This window comes from Apodemus sylvaticus, chromosome 7 (assembly GCF_947179515.1).
Source record: "Apodemus sylvaticus chromosome 7, mApoSyl1.1, whole genome shotgun sequence".
Taxonomy (NCBI): domain Eukaryota; kingdom Metazoa; phylum Chordata; class Mammalia; order Rodentia; family Muridae; genus Apodemus; species Apodemus sylvaticus.
In genome coordinates this window covers 19,547,242-19,566,751 of record NC_067478.1, presented here as the reverse complement: position 1 = coordinate 19,566,751, position 19,510 = coordinate 19,547,242, and the positions used below count along the sequence as shown (strand labels likewise).

General features: G+C 46.7%; 1 protein-coding gene across 1 annotated transcript in view; it reads left to right on the top strand.

Annotated features, from left to right (window-relative positions):
* The window catches only part of Acad11 (acyl-CoA dehydrogenase family member 11), a 64,945-nt gene extending 45,815 nt beyond the window's left edge, over positions 1 to 19,130 (top strand). Inside the window, exons 14-20 of the mRNA XM_052187470.1 lie at positions 4,557 to 4,623; positions 5,383 to 5,468; positions 6,198 to 6,269; positions 7,073 to 7,227; positions 14,184 to 14,300; positions 15,343 to 15,452; positions 18,027 to 19,130. Coding sequence (XP_052043430.1) covers positions 4,557 to 4,623; positions 5,383 to 5,468; positions 6,198 to 6,269; positions 7,073 to 7,227; positions 14,184 to 14,300; positions 15,343 to 15,452; positions 18,027 to 18,141 — 722 coding nt within the window. The 3' untranslated portion in view covers positions 18,142 to 19,130. The remainder of the gene's footprint in view (positions 1 to 4,556; positions 4,624 to 5,382; positions 5,469 to 6,197; positions 6,270 to 7,072; positions 7,228 to 14,183; positions 14,301 to 15,342; positions 15,453 to 18,026) is intronic.
* The last annotated feature ends 380 nt before the right edge of the window (positions 19,131 to 19,510 follow it).

Here is a 19,510-nt window from a genome sequence, read left to right as displayed (position 1 = left end):
AAGCTCCCATTTCCTGTTGGTTTTGCTGGTCAGTCCTCAGTCACTAAGATAAGACCTGAGCTAATTAGTGTAGAAGAGTGGTTTCTTTCTGCTCATGCCCTTAGAGACTCCAGTCTGTGAGCACATGGCCACATTGCTCTAGACCCTGGAGCAGATGCAGAATGGCAGTGGGAGGGGTCCAGAGGTAGAGAGGAGTGTGAAGGAGTGGGGAGGAGTGGAGTGCAGAGGAGTGGGGAGGAATGGAGTGGGGAGGAGGAGTGAGGAGGAGTGGAGAGGAGTGGGGAGGAGCGGAGTAGGGAGGAGGAGTGGGGAGGAATGGAGTGGGGAGGAATGGAGTGGGGAGGAGTGGAGTAGGGAGGAGTGGAGAGGAGTGGGGGAGGAGTGGAGAGGAATGGGAAAGGAGTGGAGTGGGGAGGAGTGGGGAAGTGGAGTGAGGAGGAGTGGGAGGTAGCAGAGTAAAGGACTTAGCTCATGGTTTAGCTTGTAGCAGTGAGGTGAACAGGGAAGGAGAGCGGTCTAGGCTCCCACAGCTCCCTGTCCCACATGACTTACTGACTTCCACCACACACCACCTCCCAATGGTTCTATTGCCTCCTGTCAGTGCTGCCTTGATACCTATCGTGTTTTAACACAGGGGCACGAGAGAACATTTGACTGTAAGCCATGGCACTGGTTGGCACAGAGCAAGTGTGCTCAGCCGAACCAAAGCCCCAGGCCAGCACGAATAGAGCAGACTACTTGAGGCCTAGCAATATGTTTTATTTCAGTCACTTCACATTTTCCTCATTTATACTTGGGGAAGTGCTTGCCTTTTTCTTTTAATGAAAAACATTCATTCCTTTTTAACATAATAGTTTCCATTTCACTTTACTTGAAACAATTGGATTTAGTAATAAGATTGTGTTGCAAATGCCCAGAAGGTTGGAAAAATGCTTCCACGTTTTAGTGCACACAAAACGTAGACAATAACTCATGTGTTCAGGGAAAATAGGAAAGAAATTTTTGCTTAATGTATTTATTACCTAATAATAATGTAACATCTCTCTGGCCAGTTTTGCTTTTTAAATTTCCTGTTTCTGTTACTTTGAAGACACCTCCCTTTCTAGTCACCCGTAGAAGTCATGCATGCACTTCTATGACTGCATGTTCAGACAGTTCTGGTGGCTGTGACTATAGAGACATCAGAGCTGTGATTCAAATACCAGCGGAGGTGTGCCCTTGATTTGATGCCAGCCTGAGAATGAGTGGGGCCACTCAGTTTAGGCTCTCTGTCTTCTTCCCCAAACCCTCCCTTTCCGAGAAAAAAGCATTTTGTGTTTTTAAAATCTATTTAAATATTTCACCAGGCAGAACAGGAGTGTAGGGTGTCTGGAATTACACATGATCACTTGTAGATGAGGAAATGTCCCTCTAGCAGGAAATGACTTTTCCACTGTTATGAGTTTTATGTTCAGATTAAAAGAAAATTGGGAAAGGAAAAGAAACCCAGATGTAGTCTCCCTCTTCTACTTGGACTCTATAATTTGTTTACGTGATGGTAGGCTTTTCCTTTCTTTCACCTTTTTTGAGGGAGTGATGTTGAACAGAGTCTCACCATGTAGCCCATCCTGGTCTGATACTCCGGATGCTCCCACCCCAGCCCCCCAAGTGCTAGGATTGCGAATGGATGGAACCACACCCTGCCTCGCTATGCTAGTATGTTTTTTAAAGTTCCTATTGTCTAGTTGCAATGGTAGCAAATAAGAGAAGATCTTCCAGCCTGCTCACCCCTATCCCACCACATGGCAGCATGCGCCCTGGAGGAGAGCAGTGGCAGCTTTTTGATTTTCACTCTGGTTCAAGGTGACCCGGGTTCTCCCCACAATCAAGATGGTGTCATCAACCCTCCAATTGTAATGGTGTTAATTTGGCTGCTCCCATTGTAACTCTTTGTATTTTAAAATTAAATAAATTTATATCTATTAAATATTAAATAAACAAACTCAAGAAATTGGAATGAGTAATTCTAATTTAAAAGTGTCTAACTTTAGGACCTGGTGGGGTAGTGCACGCCTTTAATCCCAGCATTCGGGAGGCAGAGGCAGGCAAATCTCTGTGAGTTTGAAGCCAGCCTCGTCTACAGAGAGAGTTCCAGGCCAGCCAGAGCTATAGCCACAGAGAAACTTTAAATTCAGTTTAGAGTTCTGATTGCTCTGTAATGATGTTTCCTCAAGCGCTTTTCCTTACTGTAAGGTCCTGAATTCTTTCACCTCTTTTTATGCCCTTTATCCCCTCCAAAGAGACTTTCTACTGTTGAGCTCCGTAGTTAGTTCAGCTTCCTAACACTTAAAACCATTCCACAGTACAGTTCGTTTTGTACTGGGGCCATGGTTCATGTGTATGCTAGATAATTTTCCAGTTTCTGATTGCTATTTTCTAATTGAATCAGTTGTTTTTATAAGCTTCTGCACCTGCATATGCATTTTTTAAAATTTTGTAGACTGGCTTTTTTTTTCAGAGTCCTCTATGGACATCACTGTTTCTTTTCCAGTCTGGACTGATTGTTTTATGGGCACATTTCAGTGTGGGCTATACCATTTTTGAATATTTTCGCTTCGTTTTCTTTATTTGTTCCTTTAGTTTGCTTAATTAGATTTTTAACTATTTGAGAAAAAAATGTATACTAGGTAAATTATCAAATCTTACTCATTGATGTGTAGGTTTATTCTATGCTCTCAAAAGTGGATAGTTTAGATAGGTATAGAATTCTGGTCATGGTCTTTTCATCCAGTATCCCTTGAGATTGTGAAAAGGATCTCAAAGATCCACTCTCCTTCCTCTTAGGTGCCTTGTTTTACACACACACACACACACTCTCTCTCTCTCTCTTTCTCTCTCTCTCTCTCTCTCTCTCTCTCTCTGAAACCTTTTAGAATTTTACTTTGTTACTGATATTCTGAAATACTATATTTATTCTTATGAGAAAAGGAGGCAAAATTAAGGTTTCTTCCATTACTGGCATGGCATTATTTCCCAGGAGACTGGGAGTCTCCCAGTGTCAGAATGAACTCACTTGATTTCTTTGTAGTGGACTCAGTATGTTCCTCCTCCCAGTATCATTCTAATGAGAATGAAGATTGCTTCATTTTCCTACTTATGTCCTTGGCCACTTTCACAACTTCCTTACTCTGTCCTTCTGCAGGATCTTGTGTCATTGGTTGTTTTTGTTTTGTTTTGTTTTGTTTTGTTTGTTTTGGTTTTGGTTTTGGTTTTTTCGAGACAGGGTTTCTCTGTATAACCCTGGCTGTCCTGGAACTCTGTAGACCAGGCTGGCCTCGAACTCAGAAATCCACCTGCCTCTGCCTCCCAAGTGCTGGGATTAAAGGTGTGCGCCATCACCGCCTGGCTATGTGTCATTGTTTAGATGTGTCTCTATCCATTTCCCTGGTCGTCTTGCCCTCACATGTTCCCCAGATAATGGAATCTCATCTCTCAATGGCCACCAACACCCCAATCCTGCCTTTCTTCCTCCATTTCCTTCTCTCCACAGTTTTGCCTTCACTGTATTTTTACATCTTTATTTCAGTGAGAATCCCAATGGTGTTGGGAGGCAGACACCATTCTGCCATTTTGAATCCTCCCAGATTGGTTTTGGAAAAGCTTTCAGCTTGGTTTTCATTTATGGCTTATTTTTGTTTCTCCAGTGTCTCCTCAGATTGAAGCCTGATAGACCTACAAAGTTATGCCCATTTCACCCTGCTGCTTCTAGAGAGCCATAGACCCAAGTATGGGGCCTTTTGGCACTTTGGATGAAAGTGATGCTGTGAAAAGCAGACTATCTCTTTCTGAAGGCCCATCCCCCCTCAACGTCCCCCACACAACCTCAGTGTCCCAAGCCTTCGCTTCTCTCTGGTGGCACCCTCACCTTGTGTGTGTGTGTGTGTGTGTGTGTGTGTGTGTGTGTGATACTGCAGTGCGTGCATGGCGGTTGGAAGACAACCTACTTGCAGTAGTCAGTTTGTCACTCTTGGCCACACCTTTACCCTCTGATTCATCTCATTGGCCCTTCAATGTGTTTTTGCAAGGTCCTAAGGAGGAATTCTCACAGACCTTAAAAATGTGATAAAAAAAAATAAGACTCAAATTAGGATAACTTTGTTGTCTAATTTTCACCCTTAATAGACCAATAAATAGCCCTTCCATCCAAAGATGAGATCAGAACCTGTAAGATACATCAGACATGTAAAACTGTACAGTCTTTCTGGTGAGCTAATGCTTATAGTGGCATGCCTGAGGCATGGTCACTTCTGCCTCAAGCATCACAGCTGTTTCATGTTTCTTTAACATCTGGTTGTTTTGGCACCACAGCTTTCATCATTGCAGTCCAATCTAGTCCTTGCCTAAATCTTTCTCTTCAGTGATGTACAGCATGTACAAAGTGTTATTGTTTTAATGAACGAAATAAATGAAACAATTTTCTCCTTTTTTTTGGAGTAGAAATAAACTTGGAGGGTATAGAACCTTCAGAGTGGAATGTAATATAAGAGCTTTCTCTGCCCCTTTTCTCCTCTTCTTAGGAGCTGGGAATCCCAAGTGCAAAATCGCGGTTGTTTTGGGAAGAACAGAGTCTCCCTCTGCATCCAGGTAATAAAGCATTGCTGATGGCAAGGGCCAAGGAAGATGAGCCAGGCTGTGTCCTGCCCATTCATTCACTTAAAATGTACCACATCAGCATCCTACCATAGTACAAGATACGCTAACGATGAACGAATGTCTGTATCCCACGTGTTTGCTGTCAAAATCCTTCTGGGAAACGATCTAGGGGCTTAGGCATCAGAGAGAGGAGCTGCTGAGGTTGGCAGTGCAGGCCTCTAACCTCACCACCCGGGAGGCAACGGAGGCAGGAGGATCAGAGTCCAGCCTGCTCCACACAGCGAGTTCAGGCCAGCCTGTGTTATGTAGTGAGACAAAAAAAGGTGGGGTGGGGAGTAAAGTGTTTATGAATCTTGAAAGATGTTTGGATAAAGTGGTTAGAAATTAAATTTTTCAGCGTTCAGTGGGTGTCAGGTCCAAGGTTCAGTCATCTGTACTGTAGAAAAAGGAGAGAAGACAAATGTTCAGAGGTGCCTGAATGAAAGGCAGTCATGTGTATTAAAGGCGATTGTCTTCAAATGCTTAATTTGGATCACAGCTGCCATCTAGCATTGTTGAGTTGTGAGCAGCCTCAGGTTCTGTTCACCTTTGAACTCTTGCTTCTGGTCTAGATCATAGCCCATGTCAGCCCAGCCTAAGCGTGTCTTTCACACGCTCACTATAATAGTCATCCTCGATCACCTGATCCCATGGAGACGATGATCACCTCAACTCTTAGCAGTCTCTCCAATGTTGTTTTCTTTTGTCCAGACACAAACAGCACAGCATGATCCTTGTGCCAATGGACACGCCTGGAGTAGAGTTAATAAGGCCTTTGTCGGTGTTTGGCTACATGGGTAAGCACTTAGTAACAAGTCCAGGCATCTCACGTAGGAAGACAGAGTCTGCGGAAACACTGAAGGGAGCCAGCAGCGCGGTGTGCCTAAGATGCGCCCTTAGAGATCCCTTTGGCCCCTCAGCTCTTTCGTGTGCTAGGGAAGGTCCAGACAGCAGATAAGCGGGTGGCAACACCACTTCCTGCCTCCGTGTTTACGCTGTGGAAAGGGCAGGTTGTCCTTGGGTACAGTACTGACTGGCAGGCTGCGCTACAAGTGTTTGTATACTCAGAAAGGAAACTTCAATTGTAGAGGACGTGGCGGGGTGGAGAAGGAGTCAACATTTTAAAACTCTGAGAGTCAGTAAGGCAGCTGCAGTTTCTTATTTTCTCATTCTGGAAATCAATGCCTGATGATATATAGCGGGTCTGCTCAGGGAGATGAATGAAACGGATGGATAAATCAGATTGACATGATGCACATGCGATCCGGTCCTCCGTCTCCCCCACACTGCAACTTCAGAGGACAGATTTTAAATCCTCCAAATCAAATAGTTTCCGAGACCTCGACGCCAGCAGTTGAATTTGCGGCAACACCGGGTCCACCTGGATTGTCCACAGTATCTTTCAAACTGTGCTGCTCTCACTGAATCATTAGACTTTACAGCCGAGTCACTGTCTAGGACTTCTTCGCTCTACTCATTTTGCATTATAAAATTGTTGTATAAAATTGTCGTTTTCTATTGCATAGACAACGTGCATGGCGGGCACTGGGAGGTTCATTTCAATCACGTGCGTGTTCCTGCCAGCAATTTAATACTGGGTGAGTGTTACGGTCCCAGTCCCCCGGTCTGCAGCTGAAAAAGATACGGCCTTAATCTAGACACTTCGCATCTTTTTCCAACTATCAAGGAAACTGTTCATTTCGTGTATTTTCTTATTTGGGATGATATGGATTTATTTGAATGCTTAAGGACAGTTTTACATTTTATCTCAGCCGGAAATATAGCTGAATTCAAACATTATCCACTTCAGAGCAACATGCTGAAGGTGTGGTCTAGGGTTCCCTAGTGGTTTTAAGAAAATGTTGATACTTTCTTTGAATTTAGATCTAAGACAGAATAAAAAGAATAACATTTAAAATGTTCATTACATTAAAATGTTCATTACCACCTTTTCATTCACTGGATGAATGAAACCTCCCCAACCTCCATCATACACACACACACACACACTCACATGCACACGCACATATGCACACGCCCTAGGACCACCATGGAGGACAGTGTGTCCCTCCTTGGCCTCTCCTTGTCCCTCCATGTCACCGTAACCATGTCCTTTAGTTCTAAACTCTGGATCCCTAAGGCAGGGGCAGTGTCTCATCCACCTTTGATGCCATGTAGCCCTAATAAAGCAGCTGATACTTTATTCAAGAGAGATTCCTTACATTATATTGGAATCCAGATTTCCCCCATCTTAGTGAAAGCTGTTGCAGAATTGACTCTTTCTACACCAGAACGCAGTTTGTATTGAGGGCAGCTCAGCTATTTTTTTTTTTTTTTTTTGCATATTTGTAGATGAAAGGACCGGCTGGGACATCCTCATGTTCTGTTTGATTCTTCACAGGTGAAGGTAGAGGCTTTGAAATTTCCCAAGGCCGCCTTGGACCTGGAAGAATCCACCACTGTATGAGAACCGTGGGTTTGGCAGAACGCATTCTGCAGATCATGTGTGACCGGGCAGCTCACAGGGAGGCCTTCAAGAAGAAGCTCTATGAACATGTAAGGCGGATGACATCCTTGACCCTGCTGTAGCTCACTCAGCTATGCTGACCTTAGTAAGAAGAGCATCCTTGCAGGAGTGGTCTCCTCGTCAGGAGCATAGGGTTTTCTGCTGTGGGCGTGGCCATATCCCGGGTGAGAATATGTGGGCGTGGCTGTATCTGGGTGAGAAGCTGTGGGCGTGGCCGTATCATGGTGAGAAGCTGCATTTCCCCTTATGAAAGATGAACCAGGTCCCGTGCTTCAACATCCAGCACACAGAGTGTGAGGATGGCCTCCTCCCTCTCAGACTCATGCTCTCTAGAGAGCCTGGGACATCACAGCTCACTGAGGGCTTAGGATTGTCATAGAAAAAGACTTGCCTTGCCCTTTGGGTTTCTGGGAGAAATTAGATATGTGTAAACATGTGGGAAAGCAGTGTATAACTCAGAGAAAGAAAGTATATTCTATGCTAGATTTTAGAAATGGAACGGGCTGATTCTGATGGAGAAATGTAGAAATGGGGGTAGCATTTGGTAGGAGGTACTTGATTCTTGAATTTTCATCTATATACATTGTATGCCATTGAGTCTGTTACTTACAAACCACTGTAAACACAGTTACAAATAGGCAGTAGAATTAGATCTTGTGTGTCAGCAGAGAGAAGAGGTATGGCAGCAGACGCTAGAGAACCTTCTAAAAAGAGGGGAGATAAGCTTCAACCCACAAGGCCCTCCTAACTTTTAAGAAACCGAGAAAACTCAGTGTTAAGTATTCAATCATACTTTTGCTCACATGCTCCTATTAGGTCTAGCTTGTCAAGTTGACTGAAGTGTTGTATTCGCTGCACAGGTGCACCTTATTGTATGAGCCCGCCCCACCCTCCATCCTGCACCCCACTCCCGCACCCTGCACCATTCAGTTATGACCTCAGAATGTTTCACTGCAGCTTTTTGCTTAGGTCTGGTGGTTTGTCTTGTTGGTTGGTTTATTGCTTTTCTGAGACAGAGTCTTTCTGTATAGGCCTGGCTGTCCTGGAATTCAGAGACACACCTGCATCTGCCTCCCAAGTAGGACTGAAATGCACACATAGCCTCTCCCAGCGTCCACTTGGGCTGTTTCTGTCTTGTGAGGTATTCCCTCTTCAGTGTCAGTTCTGAGAGCAATGTGGATGCAGACACAGATACTAATATTCACAATAGCAGTGTTGTAGCAGCAGGGGTGGGGTCTGGGAAGAGGGCTCTGCAAAATACAATGCAACAGTTACTTATCACTAAGATTCACTCAACATTAGCAATGGTTTGTTTACAATGTTGTTTTTAAGAAGAATGCAGCCAGTCTTCTTAGGCTATGCAGTTTGTGGGGAAGTCTTGGTTGAGGAGCATTGTGGGAAGATGTGGGGTCATGATGGATGTAGCCCTGTTGCTGCCAAAAAGGGACTTTAGCTCATGGCATTGGCCATGATCTCTTCCTGACGCCTTTGCAAGCTTGTCATGTGAGCCCTGGATCGAGGGGAGGGGAGGGCACGTTGGTGGCCCAGCAGCGTCCTGAGCTCGGCGTTCTGCCCAGGTGCTTTGCAGTGGTGTTTGGTTTGCTTGGGTTTGGTGGTGTTGTTTGTTTTCTTTTGTTTTTGCTGTTTGTTTGTTTGTTTGTTTGTTTGTTTGTTTTGTGAGGCAGAGTTTCTCTATAACCCTGGATGTCCTGGAACTCGATTTGTAGACCAGGCTGGCCTCAAACCCAGGGATCTGCTTGCATCAGCCGCTGCCTCCTGAGCCTGCACCCCACACCCGACTTGAGTGCTGTTTTAAGGCTGCACCAGGGAGGATTTATCCCCATCCTTTAAGATATCCCCCTACACCCATGAGGGCTTGAAACCCGTGTGTCTCCTTCTGCTGGAACCTCACACATCTGGCTTGAATTAATTGAGTTGGCAGAGGCAAGAGAGAGCGGGTAGGCCTGCCGTAAACAACAATCTGCTCCAGCTCTTTTTTTTTTCTTTTCACAATTTGTAAAAATGACATTTTGTTTCCCTCACTGCGGAGACTCCTCCAGCAGCCTTCTAAGTTATCCCAGCTCTAAGATGGAATTCCTTCTCAGTCAGTGCACTTGGCTGTTTCCTGAAGCTTTCAGCTTTCACCCTTCAATGCTTTTCAGCAAATCCGGGGTCTGAGGGGACGCAGCTGGAAACTCGATCCTTCGTTCTAAAAACTAAGAAGGGAAAACATTTAAGTCTGTTCATGAAGTTGTGGCTTCCCTGTTTTTCATTCACCAAAAACCTCCGCCAGCAGCTTGCTGGAAAGGAATTCTGAGCCTGTTTCCACCTGTAAGGCCCGTCCTGACCTGAGTGTTGGGGTCACAGAACACCACCATGCCGATTCTGGGGCTGCATTTTCATAAAGTAAAAAGAAGCAGACGAGGCTTGTTCAAACCATGTTTCCAGTTGGCCCACTCGGTCTGTGTGATGGCAGTGAGGGCGGCGTGAACACGGGAGGGTGAGGCAGTTTCCGTTTGAAGATGGAGTACACGTTTGACACTTCCTAGTGCACTGACAGTCACGTTGAACATGCTTCGGGCCTCAGAAGCCACATGGGCTTGGCGAGCGATGACTGGGTGGAAGAGGGCATGGGAATTCACGCTGTTTGAATCAAGCTCTGGGATGTGCTGGTCAGGCTTAGCAAGCACAGTGAACATAGTTCTGTGTTTCAAACTGGGAACCCCAGAATCCATTTCAATCACCTAGGGTGGGTTACGGATGCCGTGTTGCGTCTGGGATTTGTGGCACGTGAACCTGTAACCCATGCACTTCCCTCCAAGGCTCTATGTTCTGACCACTGAAGGAAAGGCAGAGGATTCTCACAGAGCTAAGCGGGAAGCAAGTGCTCAGGTTTACTGTTCTGTAGGAGATAATGCCAAAGGTCCCTCCTTCTACCCAGTTCCCCTCAGTGGGAGCAGCTTGAAAAGCTACAGAAGCACAATGCTGATGCTGTCACCGATACCATTCAGCTACAAAATTCGCATCACCTCAGCTCATTTATGCCGTCCTTTTATGAACCAAACTCCCTCACTCTCAACTCCCTGTCTTCACTGCCTCCCAGCAACCATAATCTGCTCCATTTTAAGCTATTTTTTTTTTTCATTCCAGACATGGAATTATATAGTCTGTAAGTGAGCCTTGGGGGTCGGCTGTTTCCCTCAGTCATGGTTCTCTGGAGAGACACCAGGCTAAGGGATTCAGTAGCTGCTTCTCTGTACTGCCGAGCAGTAGCTCTTAGTGTAGACTGACCGCAGGTGATCTGTGCATCTGCTGACAGGCACCTGTCTTGTTTATGGTTTTATGGTTCTGGTTGTTATGAAGCTGGTGTAACTACTTGTATTAGGTGTTCCTGTGGATATTATTTATCTGAGAGAAATGTCCACGAGAACAGTGTCTGAGTGATACGATTGTTGTATTCAGTTCACAAGCTGTTTATCAATGGTCCAGTGCCTGTGCACCCCCACCAGCATGTGACGATGTCTTAGTTTTCTGTCTTTTGGCATTCTGATTGATTTGTAATGATTCGTCAAACTGCTTTAATTCATGTGACTCTTGCAGGGTGTCTTGTCATCATTTGTCGTATTCTTCCCTTGGGCTTGGGCTCATGTCTGATGTCCATTGTCTGCCTGGATAATTTGGTGGTTTCTGCCGAGTGATTTTTACATTCTGGGCACTGTACTTTATCAACTCTGTGATTTTCAAGTATTTCCCCTGTGGTGTTTTTCCCCCTTCTCGTTTGATTTTAGTGAACTCCCACTGTCCTGTTGTCTCCACGGCCCATGTCTAGCCATCAGTCTGGGGGCTTTGCTTTGTCCCCCACTGTTCTGGAGCACAGCGCAGTGTAGTCTTGCTCTGAGGGCTGGGTCTTCAGACTCCTGCATTTGCCTGTCCGTTTGTGCCAGCATTTGTTGGAGAGGGTGTCCTTCCTCTGTTGAGATACACCTGCACTTCCGCAGAGTCTGCCGGGCATGTTGGTGGTGGTGTTTCTGTTACTCTGCTGTGTGAGCTCTCCTGAGACCCTCTTCCAGCCCCTCACATTCTTAGACAACTCCTCTCGAAGTAAGCTAGACTCGATCCTCTCACTCTTGTCTCCTCGTTAAACATTTCAGCTCCTCCAGGCTCAGCTCCTCCAGGCTCAGCTCCTCCAGGCTCAGCTACTCCAGGTTCAGCTCCTCCAGGCTCAGCTACTCCAGGCTCAACTACTCCAGGCTCAGCTACTCCAGGCTCAGCTACTCCAGAGCCTTTGCTTTTACACATCGTTTTGCTCTGAAGATTGCTTTACATGACATCTGATTATGTTTGCATGACACATAGTTTCCCTTTTTTGTTTTTGCCATTTTTGCCATGTCATATCTCAAGAATGTTTCTTTAAGACATGAACAGACATACCAGTGGCAAACAAATACATCAAAGGAGGCTCAAAAGCGCCAAGCATTAGAAAAATGCAGGCTGGATCCACAGTGAAATATCTCTGACTGAAAGATTCCTAACAGTACCCTGTGCTTGGGAAACATCCGGGACTGTCATAGTCAGCCGGTGTAAACACTACATGGTACAACCACTTACGCCAACTATTTCTTATGTTAGCCAGTGGCAAACAACTCCATTTCTACTGTTTGCTTAAAAAAAATGAAATGAAACAAAAACAACAAGAAATGAAGAACATATACTCATACCAAAGGGTATATAGAAATATTTACTGAGGCTCCATGGATTGGAAGTCGGCGTGGCCCGATGTCCCTCAGCAGATGACCGGGTAATAGACCATGATCCTCTCTAGAATGGAGTCATTCTCAGCAGCTAGCATTGCTGGCTGTTAGTAAGTAGAAAGTCATGGGCAGAAGTCAAAGCATTACACTGGATAGAAGGAGCTGAAGAAGCCATTCTGCATCAAGTACATGCTAGATGATCTCCTTGCACAGCACCCTGGAAAGGGCAAGGCGTGGGGTGATCTGTCAGGGGAGGCTTTGAAGTGCCCGTGTGTGTGTGTGTGTGTGTGTGTGTGTGTGTGTGTGTGTGTGTGTGTAGGAGGCTCTCAGAACACCGACTAAGGGCTTCCTGCTTGTTTGGAGGTTGTTCTGTTTATTTGTCTGTTATGGGGATGGGTGTTTTGGCTGCATGTGTACTGGAATAAGTAAGCATCTGATCCCTGGAACTGGAGTTGCAGACAATGGTGAGCCACCATGTGGGTGCTGGGAACTGAAACCAGGTCCTCTGGAAAAGGAGCCAGCGCTCTTAACCACCCCACCAGGCTCTCTCTTCAGTCTCGGTTGTTTTGTCTTGTTAAAACAGGATCTCATATAGCCCACTCTAGCCCCGAACTCCTGATTCCTCTGCCTCTCCTTCCCTGGTGCTGGTGTTACAGGCTTGAGGCACATCTCTTAGCATGCGGAAGGCCTTTTAAAATAAATAACATCCCAATAACGGGCTGCTGGGTCATCTGAAATTGTGCTGGGAATAATCTAGTCTGCTTAGGACCAGCTCCTCCATTGTGCTTACATGGACTGGTATTCACGTGGGCCCCAAGGAAAGTGTGGCAATGGGACAGTGCTCAGTTCAGCCACCTTGACATCAGACATTAAGATATTCAAAGTAAGAGGCAGGCCGGCCACCATGCTACACGGGTGGAAGACACCCAGAGACCCACCCAGTTTGTGGCCCGCCCACAGCAGGAGCCACTATACTGTGCAGGTATGTGGCAGGGAGAGAAAGAGAGGCAGAATGGCCCGAGCACTGTGAGTCGGGGCAGAACTGGCAAGGGCAGAGAGGAGCATCCTGATGTGAGCGGCTGGCCCTGCTGCCTGAGGCCACGGTGAAATCCTAGCCCATGCTACCGCTGCCGGCCACGTCTGGGTTCATGGCCATCCAGCAGCGGGGGGTCTGTGTCAGTGCCCCGGCTAGCTTACCCAGTGCCGCCGCCGCAGCAAGGTAAGCGGGCTGGCTCACCTAAAGGGAGGTGACTAGCTGGTCAATGCAATGGAAGAGCTCGCTCTGGTGGTGTGGGTGCAGGAGAGCTGGCAGATGACCAGCTCAGCGGCCACCCAGGCCCCCATTCAGGGCTTTTGAGTTGGCCCACTCCGACATCTCCCCGATCTGCGAACTGCTGGAGCATGAGAAGCAGCTGGTTCTGAAGACCCTAAGCTGCAGGATCTCCACAACACAGGGCCACCACAGGCTATCCCAGAGGAGTCCCAATGAGAATCCGGTATTGAGAGAGTAGCAGAAGCAGGGACCTCAGGCCAGAGTGATGGCTTATTGCAATGACCATTTACAAGTCAAGATGGTTTGTTTGGTTGGTTTTGTTTTGTTTTATTATTTTCTTTTTAGCATTTTTTTCTCTTATCTTTTGTTAGGGAGGTTGCAAGGGTGGAGGGCCAACAGGAATGGGGAGGTGAGTGGGATTGGGGTACACATGAGAAATTCACCAAGAGTCAATAAAAAAATTAAAGATATCCAAAATAGGCACCTGCCACCATGCCTGGCAGCCTGAGTTTGGAGATCATGGTACACACACACACACACAGACACACACACACAGACACACACACACACACACACACACACACGAATTTCAAAACATCCAAAAATAAATGACTTTTTTTTCAAGACAGGGTTTCTCTGTATAGCCCTGGCTGTCCTGAAACTCACTCTGTAGACCAGGCTGGCCTTGAACTCAGAAATCCCAGCCTGCCTCTGCTTCTCAGGTGCTGGGATTAAAGGCGTGCGCCACCACTGCCCCGTGGGATTTTCTTTTTACTTTTTTTTTTTTTTTTGAGTGACTAAAGCTTCTTTCTACCATCTTCTCATTATAACTATGGCATTCCAGAGGTTTGTAGCTAAGACTCTGACCCAAAGATATCGGCAGCCACACTTGTGAACTCCCATTGAACTAGGAAAGGTTTACCAAACAAGACCCCACTGACCCCTCCCTCACTCCCCACAGGAGGTCGTGGCTCACTGGATTGCTAGAAGCCGCATAGCCATCGAGCAGATCCGCCTACTGACCTTGAAAGCCGCTCACAGCATAGACACTCTGGGCAGTGCCTCAGCCAGGAAGGAGGTGAGCCCCCTACCCACCCAACTCCTGCATCATCACCAGCCTCAGTCTCCGCCTCTGTCTCCCACACACTGGCAGTTTCAGGGTTCATGCACACCCTCCAGGATGGCACTCAGAATACAGGAAGTCTCCCTACGGTTGTGGTTTAAAGACTGAATGCCCGCCGCTGGCTTTCCTCACAGTGGCCTGCCTGAGGGGATGGCCTTCAGGATGCGGGCTGCCCTAAGAACTGTGAAGATGAGGCCTCAAGGGCTGGGGAAGTCCTAGGCTTTGGACGTCCCTGGAGTAGACCGTGCCCTCTGCACCATCTCTGCCAGCTTGGTGTCCAGTGTCTCTCTGCATATGGCCTTGGGCTAGATAGATGATGGGTTGTCGGAATGATTCTGCCACATTATAAATGTTCCACTAAAGACATCTAACTGGCTCTTTGCTCTCCACTCTCCCACATTCTCACCTCTCTGCCCCTGGGGTTCTTCCCCCCTCCACGTGGTCATGGCCGGCCTCTACTCCACTCTCTCTATTCTCTCTCTCTATTCTCTCTCTCTCTCTCTCTCTCTCTTTCTCTCTCTCTCTACCTCTCTCTACCACTAACTCCCATCCCCTACTCTGAATAAACTCTATTCTACAAAAAAAAAAAAAAAGACACCTAACTGCCCCCTGACTCTCATGAATCCAGCTTATCTGGAATAAGGACATACTTATTTTATCCTAAAAGCTCATAACATGTCTAAGAACAGATTAATGGAGCATAAACATTCCAAGTATGATTTACAAGCTGCCCGAAATCCTTTTAGAAACAAGGCTACTTAGAAATAAATGTGATCTGAAAGTGAGATTCCTTTCCAGAAGGTCTCTGCTGAGTGAAATACAGCCATAGCAGAAGCCTCCTGTTGGCCTCCACCACAGGCAGATCTTGTTTCCAACATGACTTGAGTGTGGAAATGGTTTTTTGTTTTACTTCACAGAGAAATACCAATTCTATCAAATCCTGACATGTTTTGCACTGTCTGAGAAAGAACATTCTTTTCCGATCTTGCTCCTGTAGATTGCCATGATCAAAGTGGCTGCCCCCAAAGCCGTCTGCAAAATAGCTGACTGGGCCATCCAGGTGCACGGAGGCGCGGGAGTTTCCCAGGACTACCCTCTGGCTAACATGTGAGTAGACGCTAGTTAGGAACTCGGGATAATGAGCTATGTGCAGATGCGGGGACTGGAGTTTGCATATGAAGAACTGGCGTGACGGTGGGTACAGTAGCACCTGGATGGCCTGTCTGAAGTCCCAGAGCCTCTTCTTTGGGCTGGGAGGCAGAGAAAACGACTAACTCCACACACAGTTAACCTGGCTTACAAAATAAGGGACAGAGTGCAATGTGAGGATCCACCCCCAAGATTGCCCTGTGATCTCACACATACACACACACACACACACACACACACACACACACACCACACAAACATTTTAAGAGAATATATTTAAAAGGATTGGCATTAAAAACGCAAAGATTGAAATAAGTGTCAGTCAGAAGATAAAATGTTGCACATTTAGTAATTGTTTAGGAAGAGTAACATAATGGCACCTCCTTTGTGTTATGATAGGTGGGGTGATAGGGTCACTCTGGGACTCAAGCTTTAGGAAGAAGTCGCTCTTAGAGGACAGCCTCCGTCTGACTCTGCCCTGGTAGCCTTTGTGCCCTGAGCAGTGTACTGAGGGCTTCTGGGCTCCAACATGGAGTTCCCACTCAATCAGGAAGGGAAGGAGGGCCCCAGGGTGCAGCAGCAGAGTGCAGCCTGACTCTGGTTACCGGGGCCGTGACGGACAGTTCTGTTTCCCACATGCCCTTCTCTGTCACAGGCACTGTGGCATTCTGTGCCTCACTCAGGGTGTCATCTTCTACACACCCAGCTTTAACCTCTAAGCATGTGCCTCCATGCTGTTGGCTGCCTGTGGCTTCCTGAGCTCTCAGTCCCAGTCGGTTTAGCGAACACAGCATACCCGGAGAGAGGGGCCTACCTACTCTACGTGGAGTTTTGCCCTTTTGCCAGCATGGTGGTGCATGTCTGTAATTATGGGTACTTGGGTACGCAGGAGGACTGAGAATGAGTTCACGCAGGCTACGTAAGAGGTTAGAGCCCAGCCTTAGCCATGTACAGAGACCCTGCTTCAAAGTCAAACAAAGTCCTGTTTCCCTGAGTCTGGGCTTTTATTTAGTGATGTTACCTAGTCACAGCTATTAACTCCATATAGAGAGTAGAGGTAGAGAATGGAGTGTATTCAGTATGGCGTTCCCATATCTGTATGCAGCCTGCAGGCGTGGACTGGACAGGAGTTCTTTTTAAAACATTTCTGTATGTAGCCCAGGCTAGCCTCAAACTCAATTTGCTATGTAGCAAAGGAAGAGTTTGGACTTCTGACATTCCTCTTGTCTCTAACTCCCAAATGCTGGACTTGCAGGCATGTGACATCATGCCTGGCTTTTATATACAGTGCTGGGGCCCCTAGATGCTTGATTGGCCAAAAGAGCTACCCTCAGCCAACCCAAGTGCTTTCTTTCACTTCTGGATGAAATCCTCCCCCCCTCCGTTTGTATGCCTGGCCTGATGGTTAGAGTCCGTTCCCCCACCCCCACCCCCGCCCCCGGGGTTCCTCTTGTCCTGGAAAGCATTTCTGCTTTGTCTCTAAGGCTGGCTTCCTGGAGATTATAATCTTCGTCTGCAGTTACCTCCTCTCAGGACTTAGAATGCATTCCTTGCTGGCCTGTGGGTTTTCTGCTGAGAAACGTGCTGTTAGTCCAGAAAGGTCACCCCTGCGTGCGCTGCCCTTCTCCTCTTGCAGATGCTGCAGTTCCTGCTCCACCTTGTTCTTTGGACAGTTTCAGTATATTATGCCACGGCAAAGATCTTTTCTGATCATGTCTGTTCGAGGTCCTATTTGTCTCTATTATTTCATTAAATGGATTTTATATCCTCTGAACTTTTTTCCTTGCCTCCAGTATTCTAAAATGCATTCGGTGTCCCCAGGGCCCCGAATAGACTCTTCTCCCTGTGTGTGCCTGTCTGTTTCGGTGGAGTGATGCGAAAGAGAGTTGTGAGGAGCTTTCTTTCCATGGGTTCAGTTCCCTCCCAGGCATGCTAGAACCACAGCTCTGAGATTGCTCTGCTCCCACCACACCTGTGTTATTTCTGCCACGCCCCCCCCCAACCATCCCTGTGTTCCCACACACTGTTGTCAGGACCAGACGTGAATGTTATACAGTGTTGTTCCTGCCTGCCCACATCAGCATTGGCAGAGACCCCTGGCTGGTCAGTGTGTGCCCATGCCTGGCCCTTCGCCACTGCTGAGGCCAAGAGCAGCCCTCACAGCAGCCCTCCCTGAGGAAGTTCCTTCCACACAATGGGGACCACTGCTTACTCGAAGGCCTACTGCTACCCACTCAGAAAGACAGCCACACCCACTTCTGGCTTTACCTCCGAACTGTCACAATGTCCCCACTCTTGCATGGCCCATAGAAACAGTGGATCACTCCAATTCTGCCACCAAAGTTCTTAGTCACAGTAAAGAAGCCCCCCTGGATAATGTCAGCTACCCACCTGCCATAGTCCAGACTGAACTTTAAAATGGCAGCTTCAGAAGCCATTGGCTTTTTCTCTTCAAGTTCCTTTTTTTTGGTTTGGGGTGAGCATGATGTGACAGTGTTGTACTCTCTGATAATTCTGAGCCCATTCTCTCAGGTACGCCGTCATACGCACCCTGCGCCTGGCAGATGGTCCTGACGAAGTTCATCTCTCAGCGATCGCCAAAATGGAGCTACAGGACCAAGCCAGACGGTTGACAGCCAGGATGTGACGGGAGCCACCTGGGAGCCACCTGGGAGCCACTCTTGATCAGCTCCAAACTTAGATCTCAGGTTTTTTGAGTCACAAGGCTAATTATTCACCTGTGGTAAAGATTTTAGTATCTATTTTGATCACTGAGTTTAACAATGTTAAGAATCACACAGATGTGAGGTAAATAGGAAACCCCGTAACTGTCATTGAGTCTAGTGTCTAATGGGTTAGCATTTCCTTTATACACGTGTGACCTGTGATGAGGTCACACTGAGAACGGTAGGACTATTTCTGGAGCGTCGGCATAAAAAGCGTGTTATTTTGTGTTTCAAGAATGACACCATGTGAACAGACACCCCAGGCCTGTTTAACTTTGCTCTGAAATAAATACACGTAGCCGTACCCCTTTTAGCAGTGTTTTGGAGCTTAGTTTAGCACCTAAGAGAAAGCTATAACTTGAAGAGTTCGGAGTTCCGGATGAGTCTCTTTCTAACCCAACAAGAAGTTCTGGTGAAATCTGCATGCAAGGGAAAGTTGACAAGGAAACGTAGCCTGTGGGGAGAGCAGACAATCCAGGGCACTTAAGTCACACAGGAAAGGCTGAGGACATCCATCAAGTCAGTGCTACATCAAAGCTCTGCAGCTCCCTGAGAGCTGGTCTCATCAGGTGAGACCAGTTCTGTCAGAGCTGCCTCTGCAGTGCCACTGTGGGCCACCACAGCCCTCTCCATAGAAACATCACTGGCGCAACAGAGGAAAACTGCTCAATACAGTTGGAAAGGCTTGAGTGGGTGGATCTGCTTTTTCAAGTATGGATGATTTGAAATCTCATCAAGAAGAGAAATACTTTAAATCAAAATTTGGCATCCAAATAAATACAGTAAGTGTAAAATACATACTGGATTTTGAAAACTCAACTGAAAATAATTTAAAATATCTACTGGATAATACCTTTACATATTGATCCTATATCAAATTATATTTTGGAAATATTGGATTGAATAAAATATACCCAAATCCTCTCTGTTTCTTATTGTCATTTTATGGTGTGAATAATACCATTGGAAAAATAGCTAGGAAATTTAAAAAATTTTTCAAACCAAATTATTTTCAGTCCTAAAAGTCTTTAACTTTTTCATCGGAAAGCGTGCTCATGGTGTGTGATGGTGTGTGGCCAGAGATCCTCTCTGCTGTGACTGATGTTTCTTCTTGGGGCTGTGGAAGGAAAGCCAGGGTCTGCCACAGGCCCGGGCTCAGAGCCGTGTCATGTGGGCCTTCTCAGCTTGTGCCTCTGGGCCCTCAGCTCCCTCCACCTCATTTCCTTTTGATACAGAGAGGCCACCTTTTTTAATCTTGGGGGGCTTTCCTGACAGGAGCTGTGGCTTAGG